The sequence below is a fragment of the Ovis aries genome, chromosome X (genome assembly GCF_016772045.2).
Source record: "Ovis aries strain OAR_USU_Benz2616 breed Rambouillet chromosome X, ARS-UI_Ramb_v3.0, whole genome shotgun sequence".
Taxonomy (NCBI): Eukaryota; Metazoa; Chordata; class Mammalia; order Artiodactyla; family Bovidae; genus Ovis; species Ovis aries.
This window is the reverse complement of record NC_056080.1, coordinates 28,700,721-28,723,456: the sequence shown is the minus strand read 5'-3', so window position 1 is coordinate 28,723,456 and position 22,736 is coordinate 28,700,721. Positions and strand designations below refer to the sequence as shown.

At 37.9% G+C, this 22,736-nt stretch overlaps 1 protein-coding gene across 1 annotated transcript in view; it reads right to left on the bottom strand.

Moving 5' to 3' along the window:
• The window catches only part of IL1RAPL1 (interleukin 1 receptor accessory protein like 1), a 1,455,753-nt gene that overhangs the window by 33,948 nt on the left and 1,399,069 nt on the right, over window positions 1–22,736 (bottom strand). Inside the window, exon 8 of the mRNA XM_060407978.1 lies at window positions 21,337–21,482. Within this exon, the coding sequence (XP_060263961.1) occupies window positions 21,337–21,482 (146 nt within the window). The remainder of the gene's footprint in view (window positions 1–21,336; window positions 21,483–22,736) is intronic.

The following is a 22,736-nucleotide window of genomic DNA, read 5'->3' as shown; positions in this document are numbered from 1 at the left end:
TCTGGAGCTTCAGCTTTAGCATCATTCCTTCCAAAGAAATCCCAGGGTTGATCTCCTTCAGAATGGACTGGTTGGATCTCCTTGCAGTCCAAGGGACTCTCAAGAGTCTTCTCCAACACCACAGTTCAAAAGCATCAATTCTTTGGTGCTCAGCCTTCTTCAGAGTCCAACTCTCACATCCATACATGACCACAGGAAAGACCATAACCTTGACTAGATGGACCTTAGTTGGCAAAGTAATGTCTCTGCTTTTGAATATACTATCTAGGTTGGTCATAACTTTTCTTCCAAGGAGTAAGCGTCTTTTAATTTCATGGCTGCAGTCACCATCTGCAGTGATTTTGGAGCCCCCCAAAATAAAGTTTGACACTGTTTCTACTCTTTCCCCATGTATTTCCCATGGAGTGATGGGACCAGATGCCATGATCTTTGTTTTCTGAATGTTGAGCTTTAAGCCAAATTTTTCTCTCTCCTCTTTGACTTTCATCAAGAGGCTTTTTAGCTCCTCTTCACTTTCTGCCATAAGGGTGGTGTCATCTGCATATCTGAGGTTCTTGATATTCCTCCCGGCAATCTTGATTCCAGCTTGTGTTTCTTCAGTCCAGCATTTCTCGTGATGTAGTCTGCATAGAAGTTAAATAAGCAGGGTGACAATATACAGCCTTGACGTACTCCTTTTCTTATTTGGAACCAGTCTGTTGTTCCATGTCCAGTTCTAACTGTTGCTTCCTGACCTGCATACAGATTTCTCAAGAGGCAGGTTAGGTGGTCTGGTATTCCCATCTCTTTCAGAATTGTCCACAGTTTATTGTGATCCACACAGTCAAAGGCTTTGGCATAGTCAATAAAGCAGAAATGGATGTCTTTCTGGAACTCTCTTGCTTTTTCCATGATCCAGCGGATGTTGGCAATTTGGTCTCTGGTTCCTCTGCCTTTTCTAAAACCAGCTTGAACATCAGGAAGGTCATGGTTCACGTGTTGCTGAAAGCTGGCTTGGAGAATTTTGAGCATTACTTTTCTAGCATGTGAGATGAGTGCAATTGTGCAGTAGTTTGAGCATTCTTTAGCATTGCCTTTCTTTGGAATGGGAATGAAAACTGACCTTTTCCAGTCCTGTGGCCACTGCTGAGTTTTCCAAATTTGCTGGCATATTGAGTTCAGCACTTTCACAGCATCATCTTTCAGGATTTGAAACAGCTCCACTGGAATTCCATCACCTCCACTAGCTTTGTTTGTAGTGATGCTTTCTAAGGCCCACTTGACTTCACATTCCAAGATGTCTGGCTCTAGATTAGTGATCACATTATCATGATTATCTGGGTCGTGAAGATCTTTTTTGTACAGTTCTTCTGTGTATTCTTGCCACCTCTTCTTAATATCTTCTGCTTCTGTTAGGTCTATACCATTTCTGTCCTTTATTGAGCCCATCTTTGCATGAAATGTTCCCTTGGTATCTCTAATTTTCTTGAAGAGATCTCTAGTCTTTCTGATTCTGTTGTTTTCCTCTATTTCTTTGCATTGATCGCCGAAGAAGGCTTTCTTATCAGTATATTCAGTATATTGAGTTGTTAAGAATAGGTTTATAAAATATATTACACATGTAGAAACGAATTGCACTGCAATAGACAAGATGGGATGTTTTGATAAACTTCAGAATTCTATGTTGTTACAACTTTTTCCCTTTAGGATTTCTGCTTTAGGATTTTTAACATATTTCTTAATTATTGAAAGCATTACAATAAAATGTGTTTGGCAAAAGCTGACTCTCTCACAAGACAAGTTTCATTCAAAATCTTGGTGATTCAACAGAGCTAGAGACTATTAAGGTAAAAATAATAATAAAACCACATGCTTGGTCATTTCCCTCAATGGAAGGAACAGAAAAATCCATTTCTTATCCCTGTTGAATCTTTTTTGACCACTCTGTTTTCTGAAAACATAAAAATGCTGAAGAAAATAGTGGTAAGTTTGCTTTCCCTTTCTCATTTTGTAAAGAGATGCTAATCAAGAATTTATCAATATTTAAGTATTTTTTTTCCTCCCATCAACATTCTATGAAGGAATAGACATGCCTTGGGAACTACCAATAGCAGGACCTACCATTCCTTTATTCCTCCTAAGGCTCCTTAAGCTACAACAAAGTTGAGAATAAGGTGGGTTTCTTATATCTTTTAGTGGCCTGTGTTGTCAAGATATATGAAAAGCCCATCTTCCATAATGAATTCTTTTTTACCAAAACAGCAATAACACTGCCCTGCTTCACACAGTGTAAGGCCTTATCTTATTGTCTCACTCTATGTACTGGTTTTTGGTGTATGAAAATTAGCAGCTGTTTGAGAAAATGCAGAGGTCAAGGTGTCCCCCAATATGCAATGTCTTCTAATAAAGACAGATACAAAGGAGAAGCAAGAGTACATTCAAGGAAACAGACTTTAATATACTTTCAAAATGTGGAAATAATTTGATATTATAGAAAACAGATCAATGGGAGGTTTCCTATAAGCATTTTGAATACTCCAGACTGTAGCAATAGATTTTTTTCCTCACCTTTTTTCCAGACTATAAAATATGCTTATTGTAAAAAAACTGAAAATCATATAACAATAAGAAAAATAAATTAAAGGTCACATGGAATCAGACCACCTTGAGATAACCACTATTACTACTGCAGTTGCAATTTTTTAATGCATCTCTTTCTAATGTGTTAGATGTCGAGTGAACTTAACAGAAGCAAGTGACCTATAGCTTTAAATGCTAATACTTCAAAAAAGCTTATATTTTGCCTTTTACTCTGGACACTTTGGAACAGAGTTGTCCACGGTGGTTTATAATCTGTGTTTTGCCGAGGGTCCTCATGGTAAACTCTTTATCCTAATTAATTTTTCATTCACCTGTCAACCCAATCATTATTTATAGATGCTTGATTCAGGAAGGCAAGTCAAGCAGGAATTATTTAACTCTACCATGGAGCTTTTGTCTGTATACAAAATAATCATTTTTTTGCAACAGTTTACAAATATTCCTTGAAAAAGTAGATTAAAACATAATCCAATTTTAGAGAAAATATGGATTTCAAGTTACATTTAATCTAATTGCATTGTTTTACTGAAAAGCAAACTAACCTGGTTTGTGAATAGTTAAAACTTGAGGGACTTTCCTGGTGGTCCAGTGGTTAAGACTCTGTGCTTCCGCTGCAGGGGGTGTGGGTTTGATCTCTGGTTGAAGGAGGAAGATCCCGAATGCCACATGGCAAGTTGAAAATATATTCTAATATTGTCAACTTTTATGGTACTATTGAGTTGCCACTGATATTAGTTTGCCCAGGAAGACAGCCAGTATGGAATTTTGTTGTGACATCTTTAATGTATTCCTTTTAGCTACTTTCAATAGTGATATATTTAGATAATATAGACACACTTGTTCACTTGGGGGGGATTAGAAATGCACCCGAGCAGTTGTGAGTCATTATCCGGAAATGGTGAAATAGTATAAATGAGTTTTCAAGTCATATTCATTTTATATTTCATACTAGAATTAGAATTCCAAACTGATTTAAGTCAAGTAATTTAAGTATCATTCCTTAGGTTTTGATAATGGCCTCTTCCATTTTAGTTTCCGTGAATTTGGTCACCGTCACTAGTCAGTACTTTGAACTGCAGTCACATATCTTAAGGAATTCTAATTTCTATTCTGCCATTAGAGAAACTTGTCATCTAAATATGTGAATCAACCTTACAAACAGTTAAAACTGTAACCAAAGTCCTGGGAAGAGCAACTGTTCCATTCCACTTTCAAGATTTGAAAATTGAGGTACAATGATACAAAACTCTGAGAACCTGCAAAATCTGATGAATGGGCTAATATATACTATTAGTCACCGAGGGTTGAATATGTTCTTACAAGATTACTGCACTGTGGTTTAAAGACAATTAGGTAAATGATAAAAATGAAGAACAATGACATGAAGAGACTTGCTCTAGGTCACACAAGAGTCAAAAACAAAACACTCTCAACTAACTGTTTTTCCATCACAGTTCACAAATTTTCAGTCAATCTTCATTCATATCAAACTCTAATTCATCGTCATAACTTTTGGGTGATCTTTAAAATGACCATTTTGTGCTTTCTTAAGTATACCACTGGATTTCTTTTGGTCAAGTACAAACAAAATCTATTTTAATAGCATTTAAATGTCCGATTGTAATTTAGAGAAATCAACCTCCGGCTATATCATTCCTCACAGAACACATGCTAAGAATAGCACATGTGCCCTAAAAGTAGAGACAAATAGCTAACATATTTCTTACAGATGGCAAATGCAATTCGTAACACTAAAATTGAATACAAGTTACCATGGTAATTTATTGGAAATCAACACATTTTTTTCCTACTATATGACCTGAGAGAACAGTTAGCATTTTTTAATGTGTCAAGTCTAATTTCTCACTTTACTGACCTGGTTGTCAAAGTTCGATATACAGGGAACTGCTTATTAAAAGTTATACCTTGCATTTTTGACCCAGTTGTGCCATTTCTCAACTGAGTGCAAGAATTCACAGCTATAAAAAGGTACAGCCATCTCCCTCTCCCCAACAATGCTGCTTTAATGCCCAGGATGGTGATCGACCTTCTTCCTGCAGCAGTGACTCAACCACTAAGGACAACTAACCCAGTGCCTTGCCCAGAGCTGGCACTTAGCACATATTTAGTGAATGGGAATGATTTATTGCTTTCTCATACAATAGCATTCTATGAATATATGAATCATTTTTAGTGGTGAAGTGAGATTTTGAGCAGGATATGAGAAATTGTCAGTTACTTGGTTATTTTGACCTAGAAATGATGAGAACATGAAGGTAGTTCTGAGAAGTGAAGAGAGTGGTGTGTTGGTGGGTAGTGGTCACAGAGATGGTATTCTGTTTGCAGTCTCTGATCACATATGTGAAATTGGGCAATGTGTGTGCCTCATGATATCTGTGGCTTCTTGCAAATATCTTAAACTGAATTAATATTGTTGAAACTGCTAGTGTGTTGCTTTCCAAGACAAAGATCCCAGTTCCAGTGGATTCCCTCTGCTCTCACTGTAGGTCTGTGTTTTTACAACCTCTTTAGATGTTAGACAGATGCCTATAAAAAATGATTTGAACTTCCAAACATGCAGGTCTGTTTATCCAGATTCTGTTACTGGGTTATTTCTTCTTTGCCTGTTTTGTAATCATATCATTGACCATGGAGGTTCAGTTTTCACACTGTCTGCTCTTCCTTACAACACACAGTTGAGATTCGGCTGTTTAAAACAGGAAATCAGCAGTATTTACTGCCCATCATAGAGCTTGTTTCTCCTTGGTAATTGCTATTTTCACAGACTGAACTCTGTATATAGCCTATTTGCATAGGCTGAAATACATGTATATACCCATATATAGGTTGTTGAGACATTCTTAAGTGGATTCCCATTTTCAAAAGGGATATGTAGGAACTGTGTCCAAGAATAAAGGCCCTCTTCCTGTAAGAGGGTAATTATTTAACAGTTGAAGAGTGTTCTCTCAGATATTGCCCTGAGTAGCAAATGTGTTCTATAAAGCACAATTTCATTGAATACATGAGGCAAGTAACCTCATTAAGAGGGGATGTGAGGGCAATGTACAAATGTTCAACTAGGTTCAAAGGTGTTGATCATGTAAAAAGAATGGGGCAATTAGAATTCATCCCACTGACTGGCTCTACCCCTCTTTCATTCCTCTGTCATGGAAACAGTGAACTCAAGAAAGTTAGTTGCTTTTCACCTATTAGATTCTACCAAGTTTGTTAGAGGACCTATTGTCTAGGTAAAGACCTTGGCATGCCAAATGTGATCCACAGACCAGCAGCATTAGCACCAATAAGAAATCCATTCAAAATTCAAATCTTGAGTTCACCTTAGACTAAGGAAATAATAAGACCATGAAAAATCACTTTTAAACAAACTTCCTAGGTGATTTCTATGAACTGTAAAGATTGTGATAATAGCAATAGCAGAAGATTGTAAAGCATTGCTCTGGGGACTTCTAGTTAACTCTCCTAGAGTGTTATAGGGGAGCAAATTTTGCTACCCCAAAAAGTGTCTCTTTGGTATGACGATTAACTTAGTCTGATTATTTTAAAGAAAAAGAAACTCAGGAAGTTTTTCTTGTTTCCTCCAGCTTAGTTGCCCAAAATACTGGGATGGCCAAAAAGTTCGTTCAGGTGTTCTGTGCCATCTTATGGACAAACTTGAACAAACTTTTTGGGTAACCCAATAATTTCGGTAAAGGGCCTGTTCCCAGAAGAGAGCTATCAGCAGAGACATCTGCAAAGAACAAGGGCCAGGTGTGGCGAGGGGAACCTAGCAGGGCCTAGAGATCAGAGTCCACTCCGTGTCCCATGGTCTCTGCCTGGCCCAGCAAACATTTGCCTTTCCAATTCCACATGAATTGCCTTCCTATCCTTTTAGGTTCCAAACCACTACCCTCAATATCCTTGTTTATCTTTAGCTGAAGATGGTATTTAAGTGAGGATTTCAGTCATTTTGGTGAGTTACTCAGTTCTCCTGGGTTTCTCTGATGTATGAAGTGAAAAAAAGTGAAAGTGTTAGTTGCTCAGTTGTGTCCAACTCTTTGTGACCCCAAGGACTGTAGCCCCCCACGCTCCTCCATTCATGGAATTCTCCAGGCAAGAAGACTGGAGTGGGTAGCCATTCCCTTCTCCAGGGGATCTTCCTGACTCAGGGATCAAACCCGTATCTCCTGCATTGCAGGCGGATTCTTTACCATCTAGCCACCAGGGAAGCCCACACATGTTATTAAACTTTTGCTTAGATTTTCTCCTATTGATCTGTCTCATGTTAGTTTAACTCAGATAAAAGAACTTAGATAGGTACAGAAAAAAATTCTTCCTCCCTGACAGTTGGTGTAGCAGGCAGGATTCAACTTGACTAGCTGGACACTACTAAGTCCGAGGATACTGTAGCTAAGAAATTCTTCAATAATTGACCAAAACTGGCCAAAGGTAAGAGTTCTTACCATGTCATTTGGTCTCCCAGACCTCTGCCTGTGGGTCTGTTGGAAACGAGAGTGGTAAGAGTTCTTTTTCTCTTTTATAAAATTAGCTTAGCAAGAGAAAATATTTGTGGAGTTAGTTTCTTGGACTTAGAAACTCTGGTAAATTCAGCAGAGTATTCTTGGCTTTATTGATCCTTTTCCTCCTAAAGATGGTAACCTGTTCTTTGCCTCATCTATTGTGTCATTTGTTCTATGTCCTGAGAGCTTGACTTTTTGACCAGTGGGGATATTCTCCCTGGTATGTACATTATAGACAGGGTATTTTTATACCTCCAGATGGCAATACCATAATCAATTTGTAAAAAAGCTCTATTTACTTAGTGTTACTTTAGTAGGCACTTATATAAATTATTTCTAAATATAGTAGGAATTAAATGTTCCTCAAGTTCATGTGATCTAAGATTCATCTTTAGTCAATAAAAGCAAATTTAAAATTACTGGTTTAATTAAAACAGGTGTATCTTTAGATTTGTCAGCATTCAGTGTAATACTTTTATTCTATCTAGGTTTACTAAAAGTCAAATAAGTTCATGCTATCTCTGTTATAAAATTTGTCAACAAGAAAAATAACTTAAAAGAGTTAATTGCTTTAATGTCTCATAAAACCTTCAGGGGTAATCTTAGTGTGATTATTAAAGACAAATGTATTAAAGAGATGCAAATGAGATAAACACTTTTAGGTAAACTTTCAAAAAATGATTGTTTTCTGATTGTTAAATAGTTTCCCAAATCGTTTTGGGAAATTAAATCCTTAGGGTTTTGCTATCTTAAATTAAATGAGGGAAATTCATTAAATATCTAGATCATTTCTGAATAAGATAAAATAATAAAATATTAACACATTGTTTCATCTACTTCTGACTTCCTAATACAGAGAGAATATGCAGAGTACATCATGAGAAACGCTGGACTGGAAGAAACACAAGCTGGAATCAAGATTGCCGGGAGGAATATCAAGAACCTCAGATATGCAGATGACACCACCCTTATGGCAGAAAGTGAAGAGGAGCTAAAAGCCTCTTGATGAAAGTCAAAGAGGAGAGCGAAAAAGTTGGCTTAAAGCTCAACATTCAGAAAACAAAGATCATGGCATCTGGTCCCATCACTCCATGGGAAATAGATGGGGAAACAGTAGAAACAGTGTCAGACTTTATTTTGGGGGGCTCCAAAATCACTGCAGATGGTGACTGCAGCCATGAAATTAAGAGACGCTTACTCCTTGGAAGAAAAGTTATGACCAACCTAGATAGTATATTCAAAAGCAGAGACATTACTTTGCCGACTAAGGTCCGTCTAGTCAAGGCTATGTTTTTTCCTGTGGTCATGTATGGATGTGAGAGTTGGACTGTGAAAAGGCTAAGCGCCAAAGAATTGATGCTTTTGAACTGTGGTGTTGGAGAAGACTCTTGAGAGTCCCTTGGACTGCAAGGATATCCAACCAGTCCATTCTGAAGGAGATCAACCCTGGGACTTCTTTGGAAGGAATGATGCTAAAGCTGAAGCTCCAGTACTTTGGCCACCTCATGCGAAGAGTTGACTCATTGGAAAAGACTCTGATGCTGGGAGAGATTGGGGGCCGGAGGAGAAGGGGACGACTGAGGATGAGATGGCTGGATGGCATCACCGACTTGATGGACGTGAGTCTGAGTGAACTCTGGGAGATGGTGATGGACAGGAGGCCTGGCGTGCTGCGATTCATGGGGTCGCAAAGAGTCGGACACGACTGAGCGAGTGAACTGAACTGAACTGAACTGAACTGAAAGATGAATTTCAGGTTTTTAGTCACCAGATCTCATTCCACACTGAAAGACTGCACTACTTAAAAGGGCACATATGTCTAGAAATTATAAAAGGTATTTATAAATTCTTTACACCACAAAATCATAATGTAGTTCACAATTGTTTATTTCTTTATTTCCACTAAAAATTAAGGTTTCTAATTAATATATGGTTAATATGATTAAGAGTGCCAGCGATAATAAGGGAAATGATGTGTGCAAGGAAATGAAAATGTATTTTTGGGTAAGAAAAGGCATGAGGTATGGTGATGCATTTTTGTTGGAGAAATAAGAGCAATTTTTGTCCTACACTTGACTATTTCAAAACAGAAAGGAGATAAAGGGACAGACTAAACTGGACATAGAAATTTGTTGAAATTTTCTGAAGAAGGGATCTTGGGAAAAGAATTTTATGTGTGATCAACCTGGCTACAATTGGAATAAAGTTAATTATGTGAATGAATTTCAGCATCAAAGGTACACTGCCTACCTATGTTGTTGTTTAGTTGCTAAGTCATGTCTGACTCTTTGCGACCCCATGGACTGCAGCACGCCAGTCTCCTCTGTCCTCCATTATCTCCCAGAGTTTGCTCAAATTCATGTCCATTGAGTCAGTGATGTTATCTAACCATCTCATGCTCTGCTGCCCCCTTCGCTTTTTTCTTTCAATAAGCAGTGGTAAACAAAGATTTTCTTTGTCATTAATGCCATCTGTCTATAAAAATAAAAATGCAATCTTTTATTTTCATTAGATCTTTGACTATTTAGGGAAAAAACAGAGATTGTTCAATATTTACAAAGCTAACTATCTAACTTTCTGTATTTGCCTGTAAAGTCTTTGTCATTTTGATTAAATAGATAACTAACTATAGCGTCACAGTGACCTATGACTGTTTGAAAAAGTGTTTTAAATTTTTTTGAAATTTTTGACAAACTTCCCTCAAATCAAATTCAAATGAAATCTTATTGACCTGGAAATAATTTGGGGGCTTTCCAAACGCCCCTGGAATACAGCAAAATATTCGCTTTCTCTCCTAATAAAAGACAGATATGAAAATAATTAGGCTTATTGAGTAGGCTAAATTTCATGGGAAGCATTGTCAAATAAGTGATGATAAATGTTCTTAGGTTATATTATATGGGGAAACGTTATTATAAGTGCTCTAGAAATTTATAAAATTTGTAAAATTCAGATATGTCCTTGTACAATGTTATTAGTCATAATTCTAGTTATTATTTTAAAATTTTATGTGTCACAGAAATAACCAAATTTCATCTTCAATTGCATTCTAATGACTCAGATCTTTAACCATGCCATTTTAAGTCTTTTGTCATTTACAGGAAATTACAGTGTTACTCTGATGCTTTTGCAAAGAAAGCAAAACTTCAACGTCAACTGCAAGAAGATCCCGCAGTTCAGTTCAGGTGCTCAGTCGTGTCCGATTCTTTGCGACTCCATGAACTGCAGCATGCCAGGCTTCCCTGTCTATTACTAACTCCCGGAGCTTGCTCAAACTGACGTCCATCAAGACGGTGATGCCATCAAACCATCTCATCCTCTGTCGTCCCCTTCTTCTCCTGCCTTCAATCTTTCCCAGCATCAGGGTCTTTTCCAAGGAGTCAGTTCTTTGCATCAAGTGGCCAAATATTGGAGATTCAGCTTCAGCATCAGTCCTTCCAATGAATATTCAGGGCTAATTTCCTTTAGGATGGACAGGTTGGATCTCCTTAAAGTCCAAGGGACTCTCAAGAGTCTTCTCCAGCACCACAGTTCAAAAGCATCAATTCTTCAGCACTCAGCTTCCTTTATAGTCCAACTCTCATATCCACACATGACTACAAGAAAAACCATAGCTTTGACTAGACAGACCTTTGGTGGCAAAGTAATGTCTCTGCTTTTCAATATGCTGTCTAGGTTGGTGATAGCTTTTCTTCCAAGGAGCAAGCGTCTTTTAATTTCAGGGCTGCAGTCACCATCTGCAGTGATTTTGGAGCCCCCCAAAATAAAGTTTCTCACTGTTTCCACTGTTTCCCCAGCTATTTGCCATGAAGTAATGGGACCGGATTCCATGATCTTAGTTTTCCGAATGTTGAGTTTAAAGCCAACTTTTTCACTCTCCTCTTTCACTTTCATCAAGAAGCTCTTCAGTTCCTCTTTGCTTTCTGCCATAAGGGTGGTGTCATCTGCATATCTGAGGTTATTGATATTTCTCCTGGAAATCTTGATTCCAGCTTGTGCTTCATCTAGTCCAGCATTTTGCATGATGTACTCTGCATAGAAGTTAAATAAGCCAGGTGAAAATATACAGGCTTGATGTACTCCTTTTCCTATTTGGAACCAGTCTCTTGTTCCATGTCCAGTTCTAACTGTTGCTTCTTGACCTGTATACAGATTTTCTCAGGAGGCAGGTCAAGTGGTCTGGTATTCCCATCTTTTGAAGAATTTTGCAGTTTCTTGTGATCCACACAGTCAAAGGCTTTGGCATAGTCCATAAATCAGAAGTAGATGTTTTTCTGGAACTCTTGCATTTTTTATGATCCAACAAATGTTGGCAATTTGATCTCTGGCTCCTCTGCCTTTTCTAAATCCAGCTTGAACATCTGGAAGTTCACGGTTTACATACTGTTGAAGCCTGGCTTGGAGAATTTTGAGCATTACTTTGCTAGCGTGTGAGATGAGACTGCACTAGTATGTGCAACTGTGCGGTAGTTTGAGCATTCTTTGGCATTGCCTTTCTTGGGGATTGGAATGAAAACTGACCTTTTCCAGTCCTGTGGCCACTGCTGAGTTTTCCAGATTTGCTGGCATATTGAGTGCAGCACTTTCACAGCATCATCTTTCAGGATTTGAAATAGCTCAGCTGGAATTCCACCACCTCCACCAGCTTTGTTCGTAGTGGTGCTTCCTAAGGCCCACTTGACTTCACATTCCAGGATGTCTGGCTCTAGGTGAGTGACCACACCATTGTGGTTATCTGGGTCATGTAGATCTTTTTTGTATAGTTCTTCCGTGCATTCTTGCCACCTCTTCTTAATATCTTCTGTTTCTGTTAGGTCCATACCATTTCTGTCCTTTATTGTGCCCATCTTTGCATGAAATGTTCCCTTGGTATCTCTAAGTTTCTTGACGAGCTCTCTAGTCTTTCCCATTCTACTGTTTTCCTTGATCGCTAAAGAAGGTTTTCTTATCTCTCCTTGCTATTCTTTGGAATTCTGCATTCAAATGGGTACATCTTTCCTTTTCTCCTTTGCCTTTTGCTTCTCTTCTTTTCTCAGCTATTTGTAAGGCCTCCTCAGACAACCATTTTGCCTTTTTGCGCTTATTTTTCTTGGGGATGGCCTTGATCCCTGCTTCCCATATAATGTCACAAACCTCTGTCCATAGTTCATCAGGCACTCTATCAGATCTAATCCCTTGAATCTATTTGTCACTTACACTATACAATAGTAAGGGATTATATTTAGGTCATACCTGAATGGTCTAGTGGTTTTCCCTACTTTCTTCAATTTAAGTCTGAATTTGGCAATAAGGAGTTCATGATCTGAACCACAGTCAGCTCCCTGTCTTGTTTTTGCTGACTGTATAGAGCTTCTCCATCTTTGACTGCAAAGAATATAATCAATCTGATTTTGTATTGAGCATCTGGTGATGTCAATATGCAGAGTCTTCTCTTGTGTTGTGGGAAGAGGGTGTTTATGACCAGTGCGTTCTCTTGGCAAAACTCTGTTAGCCTTTGCCCTGCTTCATTTTGTACCCCAAGGCCAAAGTTGCCTGTTATTCCAGGTATCTCTTGACTTCCTACTTGTGCATCCCAGTTCCCTATGATGAAAAGGACATCTTTTTTGGGTGTTAGTTCTAGAAGGTCTTGTAGGTCTTCATAGAACCATTCAACTTCAGCTTCTTCAGTATTACTGATTGGAGCATAGACTTGGATTACTGTGATATTGAATGGTTTGCTTTGGAAATGAACAGAGATCATTCTGTCATTTTTGAGATTGCACCAAAGAACTGCATTTTGGACTCTTTTGTTGACTATGGGGGCTACTTCATTTCTTCTAAGGGATTCTTGTCCATAGTAGTAGATATAATTCTGAGTTAAATTCACCCATTCCAGTCCATTTTTCTTCACTGATTCCTAAAATGTCAGTGTTCACTCTTGCCATCTCCTGTTTGACCACTTCCAATTTACCTTGATTCATGAACCTAACATTCCAGCTTCCTATGCAATATTGTTCTTTACAGCTTTGGGCTTTACTTATATCACCAGTCACATTAATGACTGGGCAATGATCCTTTCTAAGGATCTTCTTTAGCTCAATTGGTAAAGAAGCTCCTTAGGACTTTTTGACAAACATAGGTTTCTGATAATTTTCAGATGATACCACTGAACTGGGTAAGAAAAAATAGAACTCTAATGGAAAATCTAACGGCTTTACAAAACTGCTAACAGAAGACAAGATCAACAAAAATTAATCACATGGGACTGAACAAACTGATGAATATGATTATAATTTTATGACTCTTTTGTCTGAAATATTACTGCCTTTTTAATCTTTGTTTTCCAGATATAAGAAAACCTTTGATCTTACACCATGATTTACAGTAATTCAGTAAATTATATCATTATAAGCAAAACTGAAACATTTATATTTTTCTCCCTGCCTGATCCCTCCAGAATTCAGAAACTCATGGTGAATACTCTTATTTTCAGGGCATTATAGTTATATTTTGTTCTTGCTTAGTCGCTAAGTCATGTCTGACTCTTTGCAATGCCATGTACTGTCCATAGGATTTTCCAGGCAGAATACTGGAGTGGGTTTTCATTCCCTTCTCCAGGGGATCTTCCCAACCCAGGGACTGAATCCATGTCTCCTGCATTGGCAGGCATATTCTTTACCACCTAAGAACCAGGGAAGCCCATTATAGTTATATTTATATAAGTTAAATAAGAATTTCTTCTCCTTAGAAGAAGATGCAACTGGAAACTTGTTATATTACCAAGGTTTTGACTGGAATGTCCTATTTCAGATAGACAAGTATAGACTCAGATATTGTCAGACAGCTTTAAGGAACTAAGGTTGACTTTGTGGAGCTGACAAAGCCCTTGGAAAAACAGCCTGGCACCTTGCTTACAGTGTTCCCATCAGCCTTACCCGGTGAGTAAACATGGTCATTTCCTGCAGGTGCAGAAACTTTAGGATATTTTGGGGACCTCAAAAAGAGAGCAATTCACCCAAAACTATAGGTATTACAGGCAAGCATGATGGCAAGTCTTTTGCTGGGCTTCCTCACCTCAAGAGACATTTAAAAGTTCAATCTGGAGATTCCTTACTGAAAGGTAACCATTCCATTCATCGCATTTCTGTGAGGATGTACAAGTTAAAGATATAAGAGAGAAGTACAAGTTAAAAATCTTTATTCAGAATTTAATGTATAGTTAGGAAAACAAACAAAATAAAGACTTCCAATGACTATGAAGGTAAGTGAAGTGTTAGTTGCTTGGTCGTGTCCAACTCTTTGTGACCCCATGGACTGTAGCCTGCCAGGCTCTTCTGTCCATGGGAATTCTCCAGGCAAGAATACTGGAGTGGGTAGTCATTCCCTTCTCCTGGGAATCTTCCCAACCCAGGGATCGAACCTGGGTCTCCTGCATTGCAGGCATATTCTTTAACATCTGAGTCACTAGGGAAGCCCTCCAATGACCACGTCCATATATAAATTAAATATTAAGAGCTTTGAACCACATGATTAATTCAACAGGAATAATAAAAATGGAAGGACTGGTTTTATCCAGGATCATTCCCTTTTTATTCATTACTTGAGAAATATGCTAATCATCAACTAAGAATGGTCCTTTCTTTCCTAACAAAGATGCTGCTTAGATATTCCAATTCACATTTAGGAAAACTGAATAATCAAAATGACTGAAAGGCAAAACTATACTTTATAACAAATATCCATGCTGTAGCTGATCAGGAAAAACTGGGATCGACAGACCTTTGAAAAGATATTTCATAGCTGAGGCAAAAATAACTTGGTGTTAACTTCACTTAAATCATACATTCTATATTTGAGGAAATGGCTCAGAAGTTTAGTTTTCATGCCTGTAATTTTGGTGGCTGTCAAATGACCTCGTTGGGATGTCCATATCAAGAAATTCAGCAGCACAAAAATCACTAACACTAGACAATTTGGGCTCCTGGCATTCATAATAGGCTCCGATGTAGTTTTTGCTTGTTTCTTTGCTTTGGTGTTAGTTATCAAGAAGAAACAAAAAGAACTGGGGTCAGCTTACATGTCTCATGTAATTGAGGAGCAAAGAAGCAAGAAAAATGTTACAGGATAGAATAAAACTTTGACTGCCAGATCTTATCCAAAGAGACAATCTGTTAAACCTGATGGCTCTCATTTGGAGATGCTGCAGTGACATAACTAAAGTTCTTTAACGTTTTGGTATTGCATAAGCAAAGAAAAGGGATAACATATGACCTCTCAAAATATGTCTCTTTGCTATAAAGATAATTTAAGGCTGATCATTTTTAAGAAACAGCAGACACAGGAGAAGCTCTAAAACTCCAGTAGAAGTTACTCTTTGTAAGAGATCTTTACAGTTACAAAAGAAATCTTCCCTTGTAAGGGTGTTTCCCTTCCTGTACCAGGAAGAGGATGATTTTGAATCTCCAGAAATTCATCAATGGAGAAGGCAGAGGCTTAAATCTGCATAACAACCATGCCCATCATTACTGTGCTGTTTTTGGTCACCTCCCATAACTGGCCTCCCATGCTCCCCAACTCTTCTTTTGTCTTTCCTGGAGATGGTATTGAAGGTGCTGGCTTGGGACATTTCAGGGGGTTACTCAGTTTTCCTGGCTATTCCACATGTATTTAGGAGGAAGATATGTTAGTAAATTTATGTTTGCTTTTCTCCCATTACTCTATCTTATATAGCCAAGAACCTAGAAGGGTAGAGGGAAAAATATTTTTCCTTCCCAACAGCAACAACTCAAAAAAATGACTCTCTGTGTATGCCTAGTGAAGGACTGGGAAGCCTGATGTGCTGCAGTTCATGGGGTCACAAAGAATTAGACACGAATTAGTTACTGAACAACAACTCAGTTTTCAATGGTCTTTTTAGGAAGATGCAGCCGTATAGAGAAGTAGGAGGTTTTGATGTCTGGGCAAAGTTTGGCTTTTGTATATTTTGAAATCAGTGGTCAAAGATGTTAAAGGATGAGCCCCCAAAGAGCTTGACACAGTTCTATTGTCTCCCTGTATCTTGCAGCAAATAAATGCACGAGGTAAATACTAATAAGGATGGTGGCACATATTACAAAAGTGATCCATTATAAGAAGGGATAAGGAGTCCACTGGGTCTAAATTCATCTGGCTTTAAAACAATGCATCCTAAATGATGTGCATGTTAATTACGTTACTGAATATATTCCAAGGACTAGGGAGTTAGAGAGTAAGTCTAATTCCCATGGATTTCACTCTTTGTGGGGCTTCCCTGGTAGCTGAGATGGTAAAGAATCTGTCTACAATGCAGGAGACCTGGGTTCAATCCTTGAGTCGGGAAGATCCCTTGGAGAAGGGAATGGCTACCCACTCCAATATTCTTATCTGGAGAATTCCACTGACAGAGGAGCCTGATGGTATAGTCCATGGGGTTGCAAAGAGTTGGCCACGACTGACTGAGGGACTAACATACACATACCTTCTAAAAACAAGTATTTCCTGTAGTAAGGAGCTGAAATTTGAGCTTCCCAGGTGGCTCAGTGGTAAAGATTCTGCCTGCCAGTGCAGAAAATGTGGGTTTGATCCCTGAGTCAGGAAGATCCCCTAGAGGAGGAAACAGCAACCCACTCTAGTATTCTTGCCTGGGAAATCCCATGGACAGAGGAGCCTGGCGGTACAGTCCATGGGGTCTCAAAGAGTGGGACAGGATTGAAGTGATTTAACACACACTCTTCAGAGGGAGGGAGAGACGGAAAGGGAGGGAGACTTCGCATCCAAGAGTTAAAATGGGTTTGAGGAGGAATAGAGGAAAACTAGATGTTTATCATTATTAACCAGTGCTAGCCTCTGAGACAGATACTTTGCCAGTTTCCAAACTACCTCATGATGCAATGAATTGCCATATTATTGTAATCAAGACATCTAAACAATTCACAACAGGACTGTTAAGGAACATTCCCTTTATGTGACAGTTTCAAAGCCAAACGTCCCCTAGAAGCACAATTCTACATTAGAAATGCTTAATACCAAAGTAGTTTAAAAAGCAGATGATGGCATTTCAAAGTATATTGGTTCTGATTTCCTGATCATTTAATTTTATGAGTGCCAGGCACATAGTAGGTTCTTAATAATTGCCATTAAATGCATGAATAAATCAATGAAGATCTCCCGTAGGACAGCACATTCAAACTAAAGTAAATCTATTATAAGGAAAAATATAGAATCAACAGAGCAAAATTTCCAGTGCTAAAGCTGACCATTTTAATGAAAGATAAATTAGATGTGAGGGAATTTTTAATGAGACATGTTATTGCTGCATCCTAAATTATCCAGATTATCACATAGTTGGAGTAGAAAAATCATGTAATAGCTGCTAACATGGTGATAAATATGTCAGACACTGTAATACATATTGATACATACTAAGTTTATTCCTCATAGCTGTTCTATATGGAAAGTACTATCATTATTCCCCATTTTATACAAGAGAAATTTGAGGCTCACAGAGAGTATGGGGATTATCCACGATAGCACAGCTAGTATGCAGAGAGTGGGTTTTGCACAGACAGCCTTACTCCAGAGTCCACACCCTTAAATATTAAACTGCTTTGCTCCAGAGAGTAAACACGTCCACACTGTGAAGTCATCCAGAATTAGAGTGTGGACAAGGAACTCAGAGAATGAAAAAGAAACTTAGGATGGCCTGGTGAGTGTAAGAGTGGCTAGGCCAAAGTCAGAGCACAGTGATGCTGGCTATCTGCCTGAAGAATTGCTTGTGTTAGAGACATGGAAAACATACAAATTATGGGCAAATAAAAGATTGGGGTTTTGGAGGGAAGCTGAAAGTCAGTGTTGGATGCATGGTCAAATTGGGGAGCAGTGATTAGGAACTTACGCAAAGGCATCTGGGTAAAAGGTTCAGAGACTTACACAGGGAATTCAATTCAACAGGCAACGGTGGAGACAAGAGATAACACAGTAGGAAATGTGTCTACTCTTTGCTTTGGTTCTTTTTGGGACAAGGATCTAACGCTCAAGCTTCTCAGGCCAGGAACTAGAGTGAGGAATAGGGCGCAAGGCAGTCATACACTAATGTGGCCCATTGGCCATTGTTTTATTCTATGACCTAGTTCTCTGTAGAGCATGTGACATGACCCTAACTGTCCCAGTACCTTCCCTGGCTGTAGGAATCAACAACCCTGAATATTCTCAACCAAAGTCAAATTTCCTAGTAAATTTTCAACCAGTTTTTGTGGAAATTAGATTTTTTTAAAGAAAAGGCTGGCCCAGAATCTAGCCTAGCTCAATCCTAGCTGTACTATTTGTTGTAATATTGTCTTGGCATTAAGGACAACTCAGCTGATACAGGTGGTGATATCTCAAAAAATCCACAACACCCGTTGGAGGGTTCTGACATCATTTTTATTTTGTTAACAATACTGAACTAAAGGTAACAGCGGAGGGGGAAAAAAAAAAACTTAAGTTATTTTGGCAAAGGTACGTCCTGGCAAGTTTGCTTGTCAGAAGAATGGATAATTACTGACTTATGAGATCTGTATTCATCAAATGCTTTAACATATCTCTGTATGCAAGTTTTAAGAAGAAAGACTTTGAAGGCCTGTAAGATAGTTATGGGATTTATAAGTCAACAGCAGAAGAATATGATTCACAGTAACAGCTTCCAGCTCTTCTCTGAGCTTTAGGCTTCCTAGCAATACAGTCAGTCATCTTGGTCATTACACCATTGCTAGGATGACAGCAATTTGACTCTCGCAGGGACCCTGTGATCAAAACGATCAGCTCCCATGTGCTGTGCCTTCCTTGAGCTTCTGAACCTTTCAGGGCTGGGGAACTTGTAGTTATGGCATCTGTTAACCAGAGTCCGTTGTTTTTTCCCACAGATGGTTGGGATAGATCATTCCACATGCTGATAAGCCTCTCCAGGGCAGGAGATGCCTGACTACCATTGGGAATTGATGACTCATTTGCTGCAGCTCCCTTAAAAGGAAGGTGAACACTAACTTTAAGAGGGGCTTTTGGAGTACATGACCTTGAAGGACACTTTCTGGCTTTAGCTTTTATTTTACTGAAGATAAAATGATGGTGGCATAAATACATATTTGAGAAACACTGTGGAAGATGTAAGTATTGAAGAGTGCTCTAACACTGCCCACCACTTTCTTCTTCATGTTTAGGAAATCAGGCAGTATTGGAAAAGATTTTTCAAACGATTTCCTTGATTCCTGAGTCATTTATGTTTGTAGTACTGGAAGCTTTCTTAGCTATGGGCAACTTAACCTTAGGCCACACATGCTAAAAATAGCCTGGTGGTGTTTCACCCTTCCTGACCCTTGTGTGCCTGTCTGCTAGATAAGAGCTTTAATAGTTGTATCCTCCTTGGAAATGATCCAGCTTCCTTCCTTCTTCCTATGATCTCTACTTAACTGTCACTCCTACTTTATCCTAAAAAGAAATAAATGTCATTAAAGCCAACAGATTTTTAGATGAGCCCTCTATCTTTTCTCTATTACCTACCTTCTTGAAGAATAATTCAGACTCTGTAACTAGACTCTTCAGTTCAAACGAGTGATCAGAATGGTGAAAGTATTTTATCCACATAAAAGAAGAATGAATAAAAGGAACTAAAGAAGCTGAATCTATGGAAGTGAAGGCCCAGAAGGATTATGGGGACTGTCATCAAACTTTTGAAGGGCTATTTTGGGGAAGAGAGATTAAAAACGGGGTCATGGGGTAGATAGACAGTGAAATAGTAATGTTTTCTAATTGTTACATTTTTCCAAAGACAGAACTGGCTTCCTGGAGGAGGAACGTGATCCAGTATAAGCTGACAGATCACTAGGGCAGATATTGTGGAATAGTTCAATTATACAACATCTAGGCTACTTCCAACCCTGGGAATATTTCTGTCCTTTTATATGTGTAATATTTCTACTCTAAGTCCCTCCATTGACTGACAAAAAATCAGACTGCTTACTAGCTGCTGCTTATCTTTTCCCTCCATTAACATCTCCCCAAAAGTAAACTATTTGAATATTACAGTCACCTTGACAACAGAGGTGTCTATTTTAATAGCTTTCAGTAACATTATTCAAAGGGAATCTATTGTCCAATAAAGTCTTTGGCATTCTCTTTCTTTTCCAACCTCAAAGAGTTTAAGATGAAACATGTGCTTTGAAATTAAAATCACTGTAAATTTGCTGAGTAAGAGAATGTTTTCACTTAGCATAATGTAGAAAAAAAAATTTTTTCTCTTGTAACGTACATGAAAAAATTTCACCAACAAAAAGGCATGGCTCAAATTTTACAATCGTCTATAATTTCAAACAATTATATATATATATATATACATATATATATATATATTTTTTTTAACCCTGTGTGTAAGGTAGTGGGGCTGCTGTGGAATCAGATTTATTGTAGCCGATGTTATACTCAACCAAAACATACCTTACTTAAATTGCTAATGATGAAAAATAATTGAAAAATAATTCACTAGTGAATTATTATTAATCACGGGAGGATATTACACATGTAAAAGTTATCTAAGGCAGAAAAAAATAAAAATGAAGCAAAATGGGGAATTCATTGGATGTAATTTGTACACTCAAGGAACAATCTTTCAATTAAGAGCATAATCTTTGACTTAAAACTCACTTGGTTATTTTTAATTGGTTTGTTTACTTCTAATATTATTAATAGCATTTAACTAAATACTTCCTGTGCATAGGCTCTGTGCCAAGCTCTTCACACTTAGTGTTTTCTTTCGTCCGTAAAACCCACTAAGAGTTGATATCATTATTTTTCCCATTCCATATTATCAGGGAACTGAAGCTTAAGGAAGTTAGATATCATTCCCAAGATTATATAGCTGGTATTAAAACAGAGAAAGGGGGACTTCCCTGGTGATCCAGTGGTTAAGACTCCCCACTTTGATTGTAGGGGCACAGGTTTGATCCCTGGTTGGGGAACTAAGATCCTGCATACCTAATGGCACAGCTTGAGGGAGGGGAAGAAAAAGGAATCTGAATATCTAAATTTGACTCCAGTGTCTGACCTAGTCACCCATCCACTGTGCTATCTGCATTGATGGCCTTACTGCTAATGTAATTGTTTTATTTGGGATAAATTTACGTTAAAAAAAAAACCTTTTTTTGGTTACCTTCCAATTATTTCACTTTCATTAAAGGTTGTCAACTACTCAAACTTAGAAGGTTACACTCACCCCGTTTGTGAAGGAGAACACTGGCATGACGACGTCCATTTCCATTTTCAACATAACAGGAGTAATTTCCCAAGTCACCTTCTTCTACAGAGTCCACAATTAATGAGATGGAAACTTCCTGTTCCCCAAGATGCTCCTTGAGGATTCTAAAATATAAAGCAAAATGAAACAAAAAAAAACCCACACAAACATACACACACATGAAAGAAAAAAGTTTAGATGAATCTGATATGAAAAAACCTACAGCATCTGTCTTCAAATTTGGTCATGGATTGATGCTATCTTAATTAAATTATATCATGCCCTTTTCTTCTTCACTTCTAATAAGGAAGCTTGTCTTTGTAGATGCTAATGAAGTTGCAGTTAATTATCTCTCTTAGCAGGACAATCACACTGTCATAATAAAGAGGTGAGAGAGACCTTGAAGAAAAGTTTACAAATTGCTTTCCCTTTAAGAAGAAATATGATGTAAGGGTGGGATAAGAAATTCTAATGTCTTAGGCTGGAGGACTAATTATCTATCAGGTTAATTTTAAAGAAAGGAAGGATAGAAAATTTCTGAGCTATTTTGACATTACAGGTGAAACCTCTAGCCTGGCGTTTTTTTTTTAAGGTACAAATCAATTCCTATTTTTAAAGAAATATGAAATTACAAAACCATAGACTAAATGTTCTGATGAAGCATTTAATTCTGACATTTAAAATTCACGGTAGATGCTCACTAACCTCACTGTCAAGGATTTTAACAATCTTTTTAGAACAAATGGAAAACTTCAAAGTAGGGCTCCCTTGCCATGCTCACCAAGTTTCCACCTTTACTCTCCCACTCCTTTGGTAACTCATGCTTGCACAATACTTCCTCATGAAGAATTAAAGGAAAAAATACCTTTCTAGAACATTCGCTGAGCACCCACAAAAGTAGAGAGGGGTAAAGTTAGGAGGTTTATTGTCCTATAACCTTAGCATTTCAGAGTGTATGAGTATAAGATAATAGTGAAGTTTTAAACATGAAAAATGGCAGAGGAACATTTTAGTATGTATTGAAGAATTGCTCATCTGGGCATTTCAGAACCTGACTGCAATGTTATATTCCTGGGTATTTGTTGCCAGGAAGAAAATTCCAGTAGAAATAACCCTCTGTGACAGTTTTATAGGTTTTTATTTTCTATTGAAAACCTTTTTCTCTTATACCTTTCCTCATGTTTTAAAAGTCTTCACATTTAAGAAGAAGAATTTGGTTAAAATTCTCAAATATATCCAAAAGAGGTGATCTTTAGATTGGAGATTGTTTACAAATGATCTGCATTTTGATTCACTTATAATTTATTAATTAATACATTTGCTTATTTACATTATGAATAAAAATGAGTACCTGTATATAAGTGTACTTTTAGTCATAA